At 36.5% G+C, this 18,702-nt stretch overlaps 1 protein-coding gene across 2 annotated transcripts; it reads right to left on the bottom strand.

Moving 5' to 3' along the window:
• Positions 1–9,766: 9,766 nt before the first annotated feature.
• On the bottom strand, positions 9,767–14,217 carry LOC131931186 (small ribosomal subunit protein uS2). Of its 2 annotated transcripts, none has more exons than XM_059287895.1 (6): positions 14,109–14,217; positions 11,667–11,828; positions 11,372–11,577; positions 11,118–11,276; positions 10,157–10,367; positions 9,767–10,062 (listed from the first exon to the last, which is right to left on the bottom strand). In XM_059287895.1, exons 2-6 carry the CDS (start codon positions 11,797–11,799, stop codon positions 9,860–9,862), a joined length of 912 nt encoding a protein of 303 aa, XP_059143878.1. In that variant the 5' UTR covers positions 11,800–11,828; positions 14,109–14,217; the 3' UTR covers positions 9,767–9,859. The 2 variants fall into 2 exon arrangements, with proteins under 2 accessions (XP_059143878.1, XP_059143877.1); XM_059287894.1 differs by having other exon boundaries at positions 14,113–14,131.
• Positions 14,218–18,702: the final 4,485 nt, after the last annotated feature.

The raw sequence follows: 18,702 nt of genomic DNA, 5'->3' as shown, positions 1-18,702 counted from the left end.
GACCGAATTAGTAGGCATGTCTAGCCAACCACACCACACGCGTCATCAATAGCTGCGCCATCACGACCACGTATTGGCTGCGTTCAAAAACCACTGCGCGCCTACTGAACGTGATGTTCAGTAGGCGCGCAGTGGTTTTTAGTCATGTAACTCTATTGTAGATAAAACATGTAAAGTACTGAAAAAAAATTCATAAAAAACGTTTTAATAACAAGCTTTTATGTAATGATGCACTAAAAAGTAGAAAATAAATTATAGACTACTATTTAAATAACTATAAAGAAAAGCGTGGGTGTCTTCCTTAACATTAGTAAAGGTATCCAATAGATACTAAAGTGACCCACGCTTTTCTTTATAGTTATTTAAATAGTAGTCTATAATTTATTTTCTACTTTTTAGTGCATCATTACATAAAAGCTTGTTATTAAAACGTTTTTTATGAATTTTTTTTTTATTATTACACATAATTCTCTCTTTTTATTAAATGTGTTCATAAACAGCAGCACACGTTTAAAAAACCAGGCAGATTTGTTTAAATATCGACATATAAACAAATATGAGTGATGTTATGGTCAAGCGGTAGGCTGCTAACCCGAAAGTCTCGAGCTTGAAATAAATTAACTCTATTTCATCAGCCCCGTGTGTCTTGGGCACGAACGGGAAAATGATGATAAAACAGACATAACTCAGAAACACACTATTCAAGCACACACAAACACACACGCAAACACTCTTTCACACATACATTCACAAAGTTTCGTGCAGGCATATCTTCGGTGGCACTCCCCCCCCCCCCCCCCTCGAAGCACTTCTTCCGCTCCCCACCCACCTCGGCCGTAATAGAATTTGTATACAAAGCATATACTTTTACTAGGATCCGCCCCCCGGAAATTAAAGTCTGTCACGCCCCACCCCGAAATTTCAAGAGCCCACCCCGAAGAAAAATGTCCGAAAGAAACACTTCACACGCGGAGTACTTATTCTATCAAACAGGAAGCGGTTTCTGAAAAAAAAACATGGAATAGAATTTAACTTTTAAAAATAAGACATTGTTACATAAAAGAAAAACAAGAACTGGTAAAAAAATTCCAACAAACGAGAAATTTTTACTTCAAAACAAGGACTGGAAGAGAGCAATGAAACAAAAAAAAATTTACTTTTTTTTTTAAATGTCATTTCCGTCTGGTCAGCCAGACGCTTAATAAGCCGACACTTAATCAACTCGCCACGCAATAGCATTATTTATTTGAAACACTATTATTAAATACAATCTGGCCACACGAACACGTGACTGCTAATTAAGTGAAAACAATAAAATATAAATAGTTTCCGGACTTGTGGATATTATTCGCTTCCATAGAACCAGAATGTTCTAACTCCACTTTTCTAGAAAAAAAAATGGTGTAAAAATCTCGATAAAAAGCAGAGAATGGAATTAGATCAGTCTGGTTCTAGGGAAGTGACTTGTCAGTTGATTCGGTTAATTGAGTGAATAGAGTAAAATAAAAGTACAATCGAGACATGTGAATACATATGTCTGTCAATAGACGGAGTCAAGTTGGGCGATAACGTTTGGTTGGCTGGCGTTCTTCTGAGATGTGCTATAGAGCTGATACAACTACATTTTCTGTGTCCATGGGTGGACTGGCCCGTCGGTCTACGGGGGGAAATCCCGGTGGGCCCCAAAGGAAATAATCCCGGTGGGCCCCAAAGGTCTCTGTAGCCTCAGGAAAAAATCCCGGTGGGCCCCAAAGGAAATAATCCCGGTGGGCCCCAAAGGTGTCTGTAGCCTCAGGAAAAAATCCCGGTGGGCCCCAAAGGAAATAATCCCGGTGGGCCCCAAAGGTGTCTGTAGCCTCAGGAAATAATCCCGGTGGGCCCCAAAGGTCTCTGTAGCCTCAGGAAATAATCCCGGTGGGCCCCAAAGGTCTCTGTAGCCTCAGGAAAAAATCCCGGTGGGCCCCAAAGGAAATAATCCCGGTGGGCCCCAAAGGTGTCTGTAGCCTCAGGAAATAATCCCGGTGGGCCCCAAAGGTCTCTGTAGCCTCAGGAAAAAATCCCGGTGGGCCCCAAAGGAAATAATCCCGGTGGGCCCCAAAGGTGTCTGTAGCCTCAGGAAATAATCCCGGTGGGCCCCAAAGGTCTCTGTAGCCTCAGGAAAAAATCCCGGTGGGCCCCAAAGGAAATAATCCCGGTGGGCCCCAAAGGTGTCTGTAGCCTCAGGAAATAATCCCGGTGGGCCCCAAAGGTCTCTGTAGCCTCAGGAAAAAATCCCGGTGGGCCCCAAAGGTCTCTGTAGCCTCAGGAAATAATCCCGGTGGGCCCCAAAGGAAATAATCCCGGTGGGCCCCAAAGGAAAAAATCCCGGTGCCCTCAGGATAATAATCCCAGTGAGCCCCAAAGGTCTCGGTGGGCCCCAGGAAATAATCACGATGGGCCCCAGGTGCTGTAATAATCCTATTAGTGTTTGGATTTTTTTAAATAATTTGATGGTATTTCTCAATTGTACCATTTCCATTCCTTCGTACCAAGCGTATAATTCAGGCTTTAGAGGAGAAAAAATGTACATTGAAAATTTTTATCTGGGGTTGGGGGCCTTTTTAAAATTTTCCGGGGCTCTTAGACACAGCCAGTCCACCCCCGTTTGTGTTGTTCTGTTAATTTTTTGTTGCTCACGTAATCATATATTTTGTTTAAAAAAAACTATAGGCAACAAGATGTCTGTGATGAGGTATGATAATATGAACATATTTGTGGTTAGTGAACCTGGGTATGATTATATGATCGAAAAAATACAACGACAAAAAAAAGGTGACAATTTGTTTGTATTTCATTCGTTTTGTGCTGTTTATTTTGCTAAAATATTTTTAAATTACCTTTATAAAAATACTTTTAATTTTTTTTAAACAAAATTTGTGAAATTTATTTTCATGTAACGATAATCATGGTTTTTTTTTTTAAATAATAAAACACTTTCTTCCGGTAGTTAGAGTGTACGCTAATGTAGTTTGCTGTATACAAAACACATTGTTTTCTCTCTTATAGTAAATAAAGTCTTCAAATCTTTAAATTTTTTATATTTCATACATTTCCTTCCTGGTACGTAGTAGGTTTTCTCCGTGTTTTTTTTTTAAACAATAACTTTCAACCTTTTAGTCACAGCTCTTGAGTGTTAAATAAAGCTTAAAGTTCTTTTATTAAAAAGTTTTTCACGTCTTCTTTAACTTGCTGGGTTTTTTTTATTACTTGAAAAAACCAACGCTTATTTTCATGTTGAAAGGATTTGGTGGGTTTTAGACACAGAGTAAAAATCGAAAATAAAAAGTGTTAAGAAAATACAGTACATTGAAAATTAGTAATGTAATGGATAGAACAGTAGTATAGTCAGAAAAGTGGGTCTGATTTTTTATTCTATTTTTTGTTTGGTATATGTCGTTAAATCTGATCTTCTTCTTCTTCTTCGTTCTTAATTGTGAATATGGTGGAGGATTCAGACAACAAGTCCAACTTCGTGGACAAACCGGACTGTGGTCTCCAGTTTGTCAGGTGCCCCATATAATTTTTCCCTGAGTGGGGTGGGCTGGGGCCAGTGTCTGACTCGTGCCTGGCTATACAAAGTACATTCCTGGAGTACGTGCTCCGTGTTTTCCGGGGCCTTGCCACAAGGGCACATTTCGCTACACCCAACCTTCAGTTTTCTGTGCATGTGTTGATTTAGTCTGTTGTGGCCTGTTCTAAGTCGAAAGATTGTATTGTTGTTTTCGTGTTAAATTATAATAGCCGTCGTCTTTAATGTAGTGAGGGTGTGTGACAGACCACATTTGCGTTTGTTTGTTTTTTATTATTCTTTTTATTTCTTTTGGGTGTAGCGAAATTTCCAGTTGTGGTTTCTTTCCCCTAATTTCTGCCAGCTGGTCTGCAATCTCATTACCCTGGATCTGGCAGTGGCCCGGGATCCACTGCAGCACAATTCTGCTGCGGGTATTTAATAGCCTTTCTAGTGCTGTCCTAAGTGATTGAGTATAGGACTCTGGATTTTGTAGGGATTGCAGGACTGATTTGGCATCTGTAAGAAATAAAATCTGACTATTCGGTGATTCAGGGTGTTCTGACAGGAGGTTTGCTGCATGTTCTAAAGCTTCTTTTTCTGCCCTAAAATTGTCGGATAGGCTGCCTGTGGCTATTGCCTTTTCCAGGCTTTCTCCGCTTGGCCATTCAATAAGGATGCCAGCCCCGCCATTTTTTGTGGCATCTTCAGCTGAGCCATCTGTGAAAACTCTAATCCAGGTTAAGTCTGATCAATCCACATTACTTCCTAGCCTACGTACACGATCTTCAAAACTATGGGCACACCCCTTCCTACCCGATAGAGCCATAGATTATCACAAACTATAGAAATATAGTACGTCCAGATTTAAGGTTAAAGACTTAGGTGGGGAGGTGTCTGACTTGATGTAATTATTTAGGTCGATAATAAATGGACAAATATAGACTAAAATTTACATAAATATTTGGACGATCCCTATGTGAAGAGCGAGATTCTTTTTTCTCTAAGACATCATATCAAAAAAGTGTAAAATTTACAGTCGCAACAATGCTTCATACAATCAAAATAGTAAAGTAGTAGGGGGAGGGGTGACACCAAACTAAAAATGCAAACATTGTGTGGGACAGTGGGGTGACACTTTCAGTTACCGCACCGGGTGGCGCCCGAACTGGTGACGCCACTGAGATGACGGGAGGGAAATTTTGAACATTGTGAACACTGGGAGCGCCATCTTGTAGCCTAAAATATCGTTTAGCAGTGACAAAAAATTTCAATCGCTTTAAAAAGCTTTTGGTTACGGAGCGTTACTTTAACTGAATTTGTCAAAGTACAATAAATCAAAACGTGGAACAATTGAATGAAACAACTCCCAGCCACACAAAAGAAAGTTATAGATCATGCATTAAACCATCTCCCAAATCACCCTTTAAAAATGTTATTTATCATTCATTGAGAAATTCCCGTGTAAGAAAATCTACCGGCTCGCTTGGAAGACAGTGACCTATCCTGGACTGATAGTTTGTGAAGGGGAAATAATTCACGAAATTCTGTGCTAATTGCATTTGAGCGTGTGTTAACGAGTCTTGAAAACTATTGTCGCGTGATATCCGAGCTGAGTTTCTTCCCGGCATCTCTTCGAAAGAAATGGAATTTTTATAGAAAACATATAGTTTTACCAGTGTTCGCCGCCCCCGGAAAACGGTCCCCCCCCCCCCCCCCCGGGGATAAAGTCTGGAACACTGTATCCGCGACACTCATAAAATAAAAGTGTTTTATCTACCTTTTTATCTGTGGGGGGGGGGGGGGGCTAGTGATACCAGAGAAGCACCCATAAGATACAAGTAATTTATTTACCTACTCTAAAACTTAAAAGTGTGGGGGCGGGGCTTGTGGTACCAGAGACGCCCAAAAGATAGATCAACAATTTGTATCTACTTTCACTAAATGTGGGACGGGGTAATAGTCCAGACGCATCCACAGCGCTAATCGTAAAAACAAACTCCAGCTATTTTATACCATTAAAATATCCACATTGCGTAACTGCTGGTACATGAATAGCGTAAACATGTTACAGACTGTCCAAATTAAGCTCAAACTTTTCTATTATCAAATTCTGAACATTTGACGATCTTTATAGTTTAAATTTAAAAAAAATCTGTAAACTAATGTCTACCACTTTTAAAAAAACGTGTACCGTTTTATTTTCATGCTTGTCTAGTTTTAATTTAATAATTCCATAACAAACATGAAATTTAGCTTTAAAAACACAATACATCGATACAACTGTTATATGGACAAAAGTTCAGTAAATATCGCTACTGATGTAATATTAGTGATGTTTTAACACACAAGTCAACATCGCTCATTGTAAACTCGTGGTAATTTCTTGGTTTAACCAAAATATTGCTCATGGTAAACTCGTGGTAACCATAAGGTTTAACCAAAATATTGCTCAAGGTAAACTCGTGGTAACCTTAAGGTTTGCCCAAAACATCGCTCATGGTAAACTCGTGGTAACCTTAAGGTTTGACCAAAACATCGCTCATGGTAAACTCGTGGTAACCTTAAGGTTTTACTATATCGCTCATGGTAAACTCGTGGTAACCTTTAGGTTTTACTACATCGCTCATGGTAAACTCGTGGTAACCTTAAGGTTTAACCAAAACATCGCTCATGGTAAACTTGTGGTAACCTTTACGTTTTACTACATCGCTCATGGTAAACTCGTGGTAACCTTTAGTTTTTACTACATCGCTCAAGGTAAACTCGTGGTAACCTTAAGGTTTAGCCAAAGCATTGCTCATGGTAAACTCGTGGTAACCTTAAGGTTTAGCCAAAACATCGCTCATGGTAAACTCGTGGTAACCTTAAGGTTTAGCCAGAACATCGCTCATGGTAAACTCGTGGTAACCTTGAGGTTTAACCAGAACATCGCTCATGGTAAACTCGTGGTAACCTTAAGGTTTAACCAAAACATCGCTCATGGTAAACTCGTGGTAGTCCTGATATTTGACCACAAGCCACAACAAAGTTTTGAATACAGCAGCAACCAGGCAACCGGATTAAAAGCTCACAGCCCCAAGTGGCCAATAACCTCCTTTAGAAAAACAAACTAAAATGTAATTTGTGTCTCTACCCCTGGCGTCAGGCAGTTATGTGTTGAGGAAGGGGGGGGGGGCTGTATTCAGTGTTGATGTGCTAAAATCTAAATGAAGGAGGAATGATGTTTAAAAGTAACGTTATATAATTTTTTACTCTTAAAAAAGTGATGAGGAAGCTTTTAATTTAGGTTTGAATTTTGGTAATTGAAGGTATATCGTGTAATTTTGTTCCGTTATTTTAAGGAGTCTATATTTTTATGAAAATTGAAGATAGGGTTGTTGGGGGTACACTGAATTTTCTAGTAACTAGTTATCGACACCAGTTTGCGTGTGTTAATTAACTTAAAATAAAGATTTCACACAGAGTATAATAGCTATCTTGCGACCATTCTTCGTATTTAAAGTAGTAAATAATTTCGAGGTTAGCCCCTCGCCTTTAAAGCCCACGAGACATAAGTCATTAACACAGGAAGTAGTTGTCTCTTTAATGAGACGAGAGTTCTGTCCCCTTCAAACGCCTCCAGGGAACAAGAAAGTAACGATTATCAAAGGGTTCAAATTTACTCTTTTTTAACCGACTTAAAGTGTGGATTGAGCTAGAACAATTTTCTTTTAATTTAATAAAAATTATTTTGATCTAAAAATAAAACAATTGCTCTTGAGTTTAAATGTTCTTAAACTTTCGATATCCTTAAAATTTCAATTAGTTTAACCAATCTCACTGTCAAAACACAATACAGCTCTTAAAAGACGGAAGCCAAAATATTCAGTAACAAGCTGACCCGCGACGTAGTATACGCCGCCATCTAGCTGTTTTATTTTCTGCTTATCAGCAATCCGTAATTTGTGAATTCAACACTACTCCCTCCTGCCCAAGTGAAAGCAGCCGTTTTCAGACAAAGAAAAGATCAATCAGAAATTGTTACCTCCCCTTCGTTTCAAATCGTTTAATACTAAATTATCTGCCCTTAATAGCCGTCACTAACTCCAGACAAAATGACGGCATACCATAATGCAATCCCAAATGCCGACTTGTCATCCAGCCGACATGGACTAAAGGCCGACTGACAAAATCCAAATGGTAGACATGCTGATTACATGCTGAATCTAGGTGTTCAAACTTTGATGTGTTGTAATATTGTAATGCTTTAACTTTGGAGCATTTTAATGTTTCTAAATCGTAAAAAGCAATAAAATAATTAAAACTAAATTATTTGTCTAAAGGGAAATAGGAAACTAAAAGCGCTGCATTAAAAATGAATCAAAACACTGGCGCCAAGAAAAAACTAATAAGAATGATAATCCAAAACCTACGAAAAACTGGGAAGCAATTAAAGTTGTGACGGTATTTAAGTAATAAGCATTTAATTCTGACATCTGAGTTTCTTCCAGGCATCTTTTCATGGGGTTCTGCCCCCCCCCCCCCCCACTACCCGGAAGTTTTATTCCGCCCCCCCCCCCCCCCCCCCCCCGAAAATTTCAAGTCACCCCAGGGGTATGGGCCGCCAACCAAATATCTCCAGAGTCCTCTGCCATATTTTGACTCCAGATGTTGCCCATCGTTGTAGTGTCAGCTTCAAGGTCGCTTGATCGACCTATTTTTTGCGCGTGCCCGGTTCCAACTTAACGCCTGCCTGGTAATGTTGGTTGGGGGGTTTGCGTAGGGTATTCCCTATCCCATTTTCTTTTCTTGATTTCTTCAATAACAGAAAGTTGTCTAGTTCTTTCCCATAGGTTTACAATTTATATAATAATTTAAACAGTCTCCATCCCCAGAGAAAATTGAATGAAACTACGATTGTAAGTGGGCGGTGACAAGTTCGACCTCGTGGATTTGTGTTTTTCTTTTTGTATCGTGTTATCTAAATGCTTGTTATACTAACTTATACTTTAGTAAAAGTTTGTATTCTAATTTTATCTATGAAAATCATTCAATTTACTATTTTTTTTTTATTTATGGACCCTTATGTGTATATGTCGGTTTATTGTCTTAAAACAGGTTTCTCTTTATCGATTGTGTGTAACACTATGAGGACCTATCCAGTATTCCATGTGAGCTACTGATGTTTAAGAACTTTAATCGGGTAAAACCAAGCTTTCGGCAAAATCAATTCAGACGGAGAATCATGTGGCTATACCAATTAACTATTACTAGATTCTAGTATTATTTAATACGCTAGTAGTAAATGTTTAAAATTCAGGATAACTTGAGTACTATCTTAGTCCCATAAACTGAAATGCCATATAATTCAGATGTAATTACGTCTGACAATAAGTGGTACCAATGTTAGACTTCCTGTCGTTAGAATCAAGGAAGTCATCTGTCGGCAGGAACTCCCAAGTGGCTCCTCACCCAGTTGTCCACATTCTGTGGCTCCGTCTGCCAGATGTTAAGGAGGGATTTCCCCATCTATTTCAACACAAGATGATAGCAGCAGCCAACGAGGGCATTTAACTACTAGTTTCCTTCGTGGGTAATGGGATTGACAATTTGCTGAAAAAAACACTAAGAATGTTCTTTCTGAATTTTTCCTATAGGTCTATTCTTAGAAAAGAACTTTGTTCCCGCAACGTAGAGGTAATAGCCAACTGTCTGCATTCATTAAGTTTAAATGCCTTTTGTAGTTTCACAAAATAAAATGTCACAATAATGTCATGGTGGCATCATCCATCAATGCAGTTATAAACTTTTGTAACATTAAAATGTAAGCTGACCTTTCATTTCTTAGTACAATTTGAAGACATTTGAAAACAGCATATTATTTACAAGCTATCCCTGAATTAGTTACTGAATAAAATGAATATCGGTAACCATATTTGGCTCAATATATCATTATAAAAAGTGAACACAGAACTTTAAGCAGTTAAGTGAACGGAGTTTTAAGAAAATAAATTAATCTCTCACAGACGTATACAACACCAGGGCCACACCACAAAATAGATACAGGAACGTATACAAAGGCTTAAAGTATGTTTAAGACTGACCCACTTTCAAAAAACATCAATATACTCTTTACATTCAAACAGAATCAACATTTAATTAAATTTAATGCAACTGATGCTTTAAAAATAAAGCACACAAAAATTAACCTGCCAGTGAACAAAGAAACACTACTCAGATGTTTTAACATTTACTTTAATGTTCCATTAAATTTCCATTAAGAACAAGAATTCTTAGTTTACAAATAAAATGCAGCCAGAGCACAGAAGCTTAGTCCCAGCTTTCACTTGTAGCACCACCCCAGTTGGGTGTTCCCTCTACTGGTTCCTGGGCTTGAGGCACAGCTGCCCAATCCTCCATCTTGGGTACACTCCAAGTTTCATCAGTTGTTGAAGCAAATGTAGGAGGCAATGGAACATTTGGTACTACTGTTTCAGAAGCCCAGTCACTAACATCAGGAGCACCAGGAATACCTGAAGATTTAAAATCATGGATAACTTTAAGTAAAGTGATGGGAAAATGAAAAGTGATAAAAGTGTATCACTAGCAACAGATTTTCTAACTTACCAGCTTCAGGATTCCAATCAGGTTGTGTCACTGGAAGTTCCTCCTTAGCTCTCTCCAATGCCTCCTTTTCTTCCTTCTCAACCTCTTCAGGATCACGGTAGAAGAACAGATCTGGCATAATCTCCCAAGGATGATCACGTGAAATTGTTCCACGAAGGCGTAAAACTTCACGGGCCAGAAGCCACCACATCAAGCCAATTGACTGGGGGCCCTTGAAACAATAACATGAGCAATAAATAACCAATGGTTCAATTCAACCAAACTGTGCAATAAGAAATCAGGATAAAAGAAAGATGAATTAAAAATCTATTAAAACCATTAAAAGCAGCAGGGCTGACTTGTTCAATTTTTGTAAGGTAATAAGATCACATATTTTCTGTAATGGGTGGATACTGATTGTATCTTGCAGTATTTTTGCCACATTTTTAATACCAATTTTATATTACTAAAAAAACATAGCATAATAATCATAATCAGCTACATTAATCATACATGATTTATTTTTTTTTTAAAAACTATGATTAAAAACGCCACATCATTCAAAAATCTAAGGTAACAACCTCTAATAAAATTTTGTTTGTGCTATGACAATTGTCAATAACTTTTTGTAAAATCTAGAACGAGAAGATTACTTTTAAAAACCTGTATGATTGATCTAGGTGAGCTTAGTTGTTAAGCCAACAACTTTTCTAAAATTAAGTCGACAACCCAAAAAAAAATGCCTTTCAAATTGTGTCTTGCTATTTAATGTTACATTTGGGGGAGGGGAGGGGCATGCAAGGAAAGTGCAGTCTCTATCTCAGGTGTCATTTTAAGTTATTTTTGGGACATTTTATAACAATGGAAACAAATTTTTCTGGTTGCCTTACTAACTGTAAGAAGCTACACACTCTAAAAAGCATTAGTGTTGCTCATACAAATCAAACTAATTTGTCATTGAAATGAATTTTAATAAACTTACTTTGTTGTTACAAGGGATGGCAATGTCAACATGAAGCAATGGTGAATCAGTGTTGCAGAAAGCAATTACTGGGATGTTGACGTAAGAAGCTTCAGTGACTGGTTGATGATCAATTCGTGGATCAGTTACAACCAACAAGCGAGGCTCACGGAAAGCAGCCTATAGAGTTATTTAAAAAATACAATTAACCAATGAGTGTTTTATTAACTAAGATTAAACAGATGCCATTCATTACTGAACACAAAAAGATTTACCTGGATCTGATTGGTGAAGGTTCCAGGGGTGAAGCGACCAGCAATAGGAGTAGATCCAGTTGATGATGCAAACTTAAGCACAGCTCTCTGACCATAGGGACGAGCAGAAATGACACAAATATCAGCTGGATTTTCAATAGCTGCGATGGCTCTGGCAGCTAACAGCAGCTTTTCCCATGTCTTTTTCAAGTTTATAATGTAAATACCTGAAAGAAGATCCAATTTACAAATATAAGTTCAAAAATTTCATAACAAGCATGCATTACAAATTAAAGACAAAATTCTTTGAACATACCGTCAGGCTTCCTTTTGAAAACATACTGGAGCATCTGGAAATCCACATTGGTTGAACCAAGGTGAACACCAGCAGCAAGTGTTTTTAACATATCCTCCTCTTTAAGAGAGAGCACATCAAGACCTCCGGACATCTTTAGTGTTTAATTAGGGGTAACGACAACTGAGGGATAAATGCAAATAAAAAGTTTCAAAAGATATTTTATCTGCCATTTTAAGATTGAAAAAAAAAACAATCGAGGAATTCAACTAAAAATTTTATTTTACAAAATTATATAGATTCAGCTAAACTGATATCAAAATACATGCTTTGAAGTAAAAGCCTACAATTTTCATTCCCAAAAAAAAAGAGAATTAAAATCTGTATTTTACATGTCACTGAGGTATCATAATTCTGTTAGTTTTGTTTTCATATAAAAGTTTAAAAAATCATAAATAACAACTTCCTTAGAATTGTTCTTTAGCTAATTTTAGTGGTACATGTAAACCCAAGTAGGGATGATTTTAGATACCAATGTCCGATAATAGACTTTCATAAAATCGGTATGTTGGGTTGTTAGTAGTAATGTAAACTCGACTAATTTTATGGTTAGAAATTAGGGTTAGGCGTATGGTTGGACTTGGGTTGGGGTTAGGGACAGGGTTAGCATTGACGTTCATTTAGCCAGCAATGTGTGCGTTTAGCTAACTACCTGTAACCTAGCACCCCTTTTTTAAAAACAATTACATTATCGAACACTCGTATAAAAATTCCCCCCCCCCCCCAGGAGATCCCATTTGCATACTTTGCTGAGGCTTAAATTATCGAAAACGAATTTCGCAAAAATATTACCCACAAAGCTTCCAAAGATATTGTTCTATCTATCAATTTTTTTAAAATATCATCAAACAATGTCTGGTTAAGAAGATTATCAACAGTGAAGATTGAATATGCCTTTAACCTTTTAGCTGTGTCGATTGGTTAAGTTTAGCCACCAAGTCTAACCCTAGGTCACTTCATCAGGTGGTATAAAAATGTGCATACCATGCAAGATTTTTAAAAAGAGCATGACACTGGAGTGTGTGTGAGCCTTAAAGTGAACATTTTATGTGCAGGTGCATAAATCCAAATAGAGTATCTGTTTTGAAAAACACTGTTTTCAGCAATTAAGTTTGCAAGCATGAAGGCCTAGATCTAAATATTTTGAAGATTTTTTATTTTTAAATTGCTATCCAGCATTTCTCCCAGACCTCTTTCCAGAGGGGGGGGGGAGGATGATATAGTATATTTTCTATAGCCTATAAATTGTATTTCATTCGTGGGTGGTAGACTATCTTCAGGGGCGTTCGGGGCTATGCCTGGAAGAAACTTGCTATCTTGAGTAGGGGGAAGGTTGTATTTTGAGTAGGTGTTTTAGGTTGGGGGGGTACTGCCTTTGCAAAGGTTGCAGAAATTGTTAAAAAAAAAAAAAGCATGACAGCACATGACATTTTTCATGGGAAAATACTTCCCCCCCCCCCCATATTACGGAAGTCGGTAATCTATCGTTTTAGGTACGTAAAATCGCCCGCGAATAGTAATGTGAAAAACAGGTGACTCCTTACATTTTAATAATTATTTCACATTTTGAGGAGGATTTATGTTTTGAAAAATACAAAAATGTTTCCTTGTTTCATTTATGTACCTGTTTTTAAACAATTGAATTAAAACTTTTCAGTAATAAATGAACACCAGCGATGTTTCCAACAGATGCAACCATGCTCATTTACTATAGCAGCCATCTTGTTAAAGTTTTATTTTTATTGACATATAGCGCAAGATTCAGGCTGAAGTCACTCTATTTTACAAATGGCCGCTGTTTATATAGCAAATCTTGCTTGCAGGCACTGCTGTTTAAAGTTAATTTCTGGCCTATATTGATATATTTAGCCATTGATTTAGGTTTATTATTCATTTATCTATAATATTTGACACAAACATATCACAATATACTTCTATTACAGCCTTGACAATGAGGTAACGTTTTCGTACATTAATAGCCGCGGGCGATTTTACGTACCCAAAACGATAGATTACCCTGAAGTCTGGTTACGCCACTTCATATCTGCATTTTACAAACATTTTAATATTACAAACATCCAAAAAATGAAAATGTTTTGTAAAAAAAACCAGTTTTATGTTTAAAATACTATGTCGATTTTAGGTTCATGGTTTTAAAATAATTTCCCCTTTCAGTTTTTTATTCCGTGCCAAAGGCAATCACGCACGTGTTGTTATCGATAACTGGTTAGTTTACTATAAAATGCCGTAAATTGTTACTGCACAAAAAATTAAGGGTTTAACGGGATAATTAATGTTATATAACCTAAGCATAAATCATCAAGAGTTAGAAAAGAAAAACATTATTCGTTTAAAACCGATATCTAAACAAATGTTTATTATTATTCACTGGAACAAACTTACACACGTTCAAAGCCAAATGGAGGCTGAAGCCAAAAGGAACTTACTAAGGTCACTTCCGTCGACCTGAATTATGGTTTGGATAAAATACAGTTTGTCTTTTTAATGTTTTACTACTGTCATAAACCATAGTCAACCACATACAATAATGTTTAATATGTTTTTAATCGTGCATAGTAATTAATTCGAGCTAAAATTAACATTTAAAAAAATACTGAAAAATATTTAGATTTTAAAAATTACCAGAAAAAAATTATGGGGTGGCCTGGCGTCTTTCTTTTTAATCCACTTCAACAAATCATGAACAATGAAGGTTATCGACCATTGTGTTTGTTCTGCATAGACTAAAACTTATTAAAAACTGGATATCACGATAAACAAGTAGAAAATAGGTTGTACCCAGGGGCGGAACTACAGTGCCGCCAGACCCCGCAATGCGGGGGGGGGGGGGGGGGGGGGGCCACGCCATTTAGGGGCCCAGAGCCGACCATTAATAAAAAAAATTATAGTTAAAAAAAAAAGTAAATTTTCTTTTATTTTTGACTTGATGGTTGTTTTGTAAAAAAATTACCGTAGCTGCGGTTGGGTTATCTTTATTCTATAGACACCACCCCACGCTCTTGTATATCCTTTTTCCCTGTTTTTAAACCACTGTGAAAGCCGAGCATATATATATATATATATATATATATATATATATATATATATATATATATATATATATATATATATATATATATATATATATATATATATATATATATATACATATATATATATATATATATATATATATATATATATATATATATATATATATATATATATATATATATATATATACTAGCCGTCCCGGCCAGGCCCTGCTCTGGCTTCTGTGAAAAACCTTTCTGTTAAAGACCATTACCTGTGTGTTTAGTAATCATCATAAACCCGGCATTGCCCACCCAAACCACAACCAACCAAAACAACAAAACGCAAACATAACGCTAACACAATTACAAATACAAACGAAAACAAAAACCTAACAACAAACCCAACCACAACCACAAACACCAATACAAACACAAAGAAAAAACAAACAAAAAAGCAAACGAAAACAAAAACCTAACAACAAACCCAACCACAAACACCAATACCAACAAAAAAAAAACAAACAAAAAACGAAAAAGCAAACGAAAACAAACCAAATCCAAACGCAAAACCAACCAAAAACACAAATACAAACCCAAACAAAAAAACACAAACAAAAACGAAAAAAGAAAGAACGAAAACAAACCAAATCCAAACGCAAAACCAACCAAAAACACAAATACAAACCCAAACAAAAAAAAACACAAACAAAAACGAAAAAAGAAAGAACAAAAACGAACCAAATCAAAACGCAACCACTAACGCAAACCCACCTAAACACAAAGAAAACACTAACGCGAACATAAACGCCCGGGGCAGAATCGCCTGTTTTAGCTTAATAAACGACTATAGTACCCCAACTTATTCATAGTTTTTGCACTCACTTAAACGAACGCGCCTGTTTCAATTTAATGAACAATTATAATACTCCAAGCTTATCCGTAAAATACCTACAACATTTGCACTTGATCAATCCCCGCTAATTATGTAATTATTTTTTTTCCCAACACCAAAACAAAGTAATTAAAAAGTAAATGCTTTTCAACTAATGCAATGGTTTTGTAAAGGGAAGTAATTGTGTTTTGCCTAATTTATCAAAGGGAAGTAAGCGCTATAGGACTAAATAAAGACATAATTAGAATTTTTGTAAAAGATGATATTTTTTTAAAACTTGTGTTTAATGAACATGCCGACAATTATTACTATAATTTGAAAAATGAAAATGATTTCCCAACACTTTCAATAGTAATTTTTTAGCTCATAAATTTAGACAAATGCGCACGATAATTTTCTAACACTTAAATTCGTACAATTCCAACGACATACAAATGCATTACATACAGAACTGAGCTTTATATATTAGACTAGCCGTCCCGGCCAGGCCCTGCTCTGGCTTCTGTGAAAAACCTTTCTGTTAAAGACCATTACCTGTGTGTTTAGTAATCATCATAAACCCGGCATTGCCCACCCAAACCACAACCAACCAAAAACAACAAAACGCAAACATAACGCTAACACAATTACAAATACAAACGAAAACAAAAACTTAACAACAAACACAACCACACCCACAAACACCAATACAAACACAAAGAAAAAAACAAACAAAAAAGCAAACGAAAACAAAAACCTAACAACAAACCCAACCACAAACACCAATACCAACAAAAAAAAATCAACGAAAAAAGCAAACGAAAACAAACCAAATCCAAACGCAAAACCAACCAAAAACACAAATACAAACCCAAACAAAAAAAAACACAAACAAAAACGAAAAAAGAAAGAACAAAAACGAACCAAATTAAAACGCAACCACTAACGCAAACCCACCTAAACACAAAGAAAACACTAACGCGAACATAAACGCCCGGGGCGGAATCACCTGTTTTAGCTTAATGAACGACTATAGTACCCCAACTTATTCACAGTCTTTTGCACTCACTTAAACGAACGCGCCTGTTTCAATTTAATAAACAATTTTAATACTCCAAGCTTATCCGTAAAATACCTACAACATTTGCACTTGATCAATCCCCGCTAATTATGTAATTATTTTTTTTCCCAACACCAAAACAAAGTAATTAAAAAGTAAATTAATTTCACGGAATGCAATGGTTTTATAAAGGGAAGTAATTGTGTTTTTCCTAATTTATCAAAGGGAAGTAAGTGCTATAGGACTAAATAAAGACATAATTAGAATTTTTGTAAAAGATGATATTTTTTTTAAAACTTGTGTTTAATGAACATGCCGACAATTATTACTATAATTTGAAAAATGAAAATTATTTCCCAACACTTTCAATGGTAATATTTTAGCTCATAAATTTAGACAAATGCGCACGATAATTTTTCTAACACTTAAAATCGTACAATTACAACGACATACAAATACATTACATACAGAACTGAGCTTTATATATTAGATATATATATATATATATATATATATATATATATATATATATATATATATATATATATATATATATATATATATATATATATATATATATATATATATATATAGGCCTATATATATATGGGGGGGGCCTAAAAAAATTTTTTGCGGGGTGGCCCTTTTATTCTAGTTCCGCCACTGGCTGTACCAGACGTTTTATACATGTCATACAAATGATATGGCCCACTACTAGCACCCTCCTTTCACAACGTCCCATTCATAAATGACATCACACTTTTTTTGACGATGTTTACCTTCTCCCCTCCGTCAAATGTCGCCACAAAAAGCCAGACCCCCCCCCCCCTAAAATGATGTCACAGCTCAGCCTATAACCCCCTCCCCCTCAAAATTGCTGTTGACTTTTTTTTAAAACATCAATAATCGATATTTTCCCAAATCTTGTCCGAACTCTGTCAACATAAGGTATTTTGATCAATTCATATTACAGTTTATTAAAACCGTTTTCTAAAACGCAAAATAACGGGTAAAACTAGTTTTCTAACATTGCTTTTTTATAATACAAAAAGTGACGTCACACCATCGGAACCAACCTCCCCCTCATCACACACCGTCACAAAATTACAGACCCCCCCCCCCCCTCCCCCTTACGAGTGTTCAATTTCAATTTATTTAATTTATTCAATTCAATTTATTCAATTACAGTAACAATAGTAGGCACGAAGGCCTTTAAAAGTGTGACATCATTTATGGACACGACCCCTTTCACACGGCCTAGCGCTAGGCATACCCTATTTGTCATGAAGGATTTAAATAAAATAAAATCTTTGATAAATCTGAGCTTTTATTTTAAAGATGCACTTTAATTTATTTTTTATAGTTATAGGCCTAGATCTAGGTCTTCATATATTTAGCCTAATACATATTAGTTTTAATACAGTTGAATCGCATAAATAATTTGCAATTGATCGGATCTTGACTTAGAATCTACATGTCAAGTTTAAAAAGAATCATTTTTCTATAGAAAAGGGTGTGATTTCTTTTGAAAGTTTCGACCCATGTTGAAGCCAAGTTAAATAACAGCCTGTATTACACCAAAATGCTTGTTTAATGTTGCATTTGTTTACATTTTGGAATCCAGTAAAACTAACACTAGTTAACATAGCCTTCTTTAAGTGAATAGATGGGACAGCGTGGTAGGCTGCTATCCCGAAGGTCTTGAGTTAGGACTAACTTCTAGACATATTGCCGATAGATGTAAATATATACTTTTACCGGTGTCCGCCCCCCGTAAGGTTCAAGCAGGGTCGGCGCTACCAATAAGGCGAACTAGGAGGTCGCCTAGGGCGCTGGCCGTAGGGGGCGCCAAAATAGGTTGGAAAAACAAACTGAAAGTTTGATGTGGGGGATGCTAATTGAAAGTTTGAGGGGGGGGGGGGGGTGCAAAACGAAAGTTTGTCCCGGGTGCACGAAAAAAAATGCGGGGGGGGGGGGGGGGGGGCCGCTTTTAATAAGTTTTACCTAGGACGCTAAATAACCTGGCGCCGG

This window comes from Physella acuta, unplaced genomic scaffold, assembly GCF_028476545.2.
Source record: "Physella acuta isolate Inbredline_101_S28 unplaced genomic scaffold, ASM2847654v3 ptg001909l, whole genome shotgun sequence".
Classification (NCBI taxonomy): domain Eukaryota; kingdom Metazoa; phylum Mollusca; class Gastropoda; family Physidae; genus Physella; species Physella acuta.
This window is presented reverse-complemented; position numbering and strand designations above follow the sequence as displayed.

Coding starts and splice junctions, on each gene's coding strand:
- LOC131931186 (XM_059287895.1), bottom strand. CDS start 11,799: ATGTCCGGAGGTCTTGATGTGCTCTCTCTTAAAGAGGAGGATATGTTA. Junction 11,277..11,371: donor CCTTCACCAATCAGATCCAG/GTAAATCTTTTT, acceptor ATAACTCTATAG/GCTGCTTTCCGTGAGCCTCG. Junction 10,368..11,117: donor CCATCCCTTGTAACAACAAA/GTAAGTTTATTA, acceptor TATTGTTTCAAG/GGCCCCCAGTCAATTGGCTT.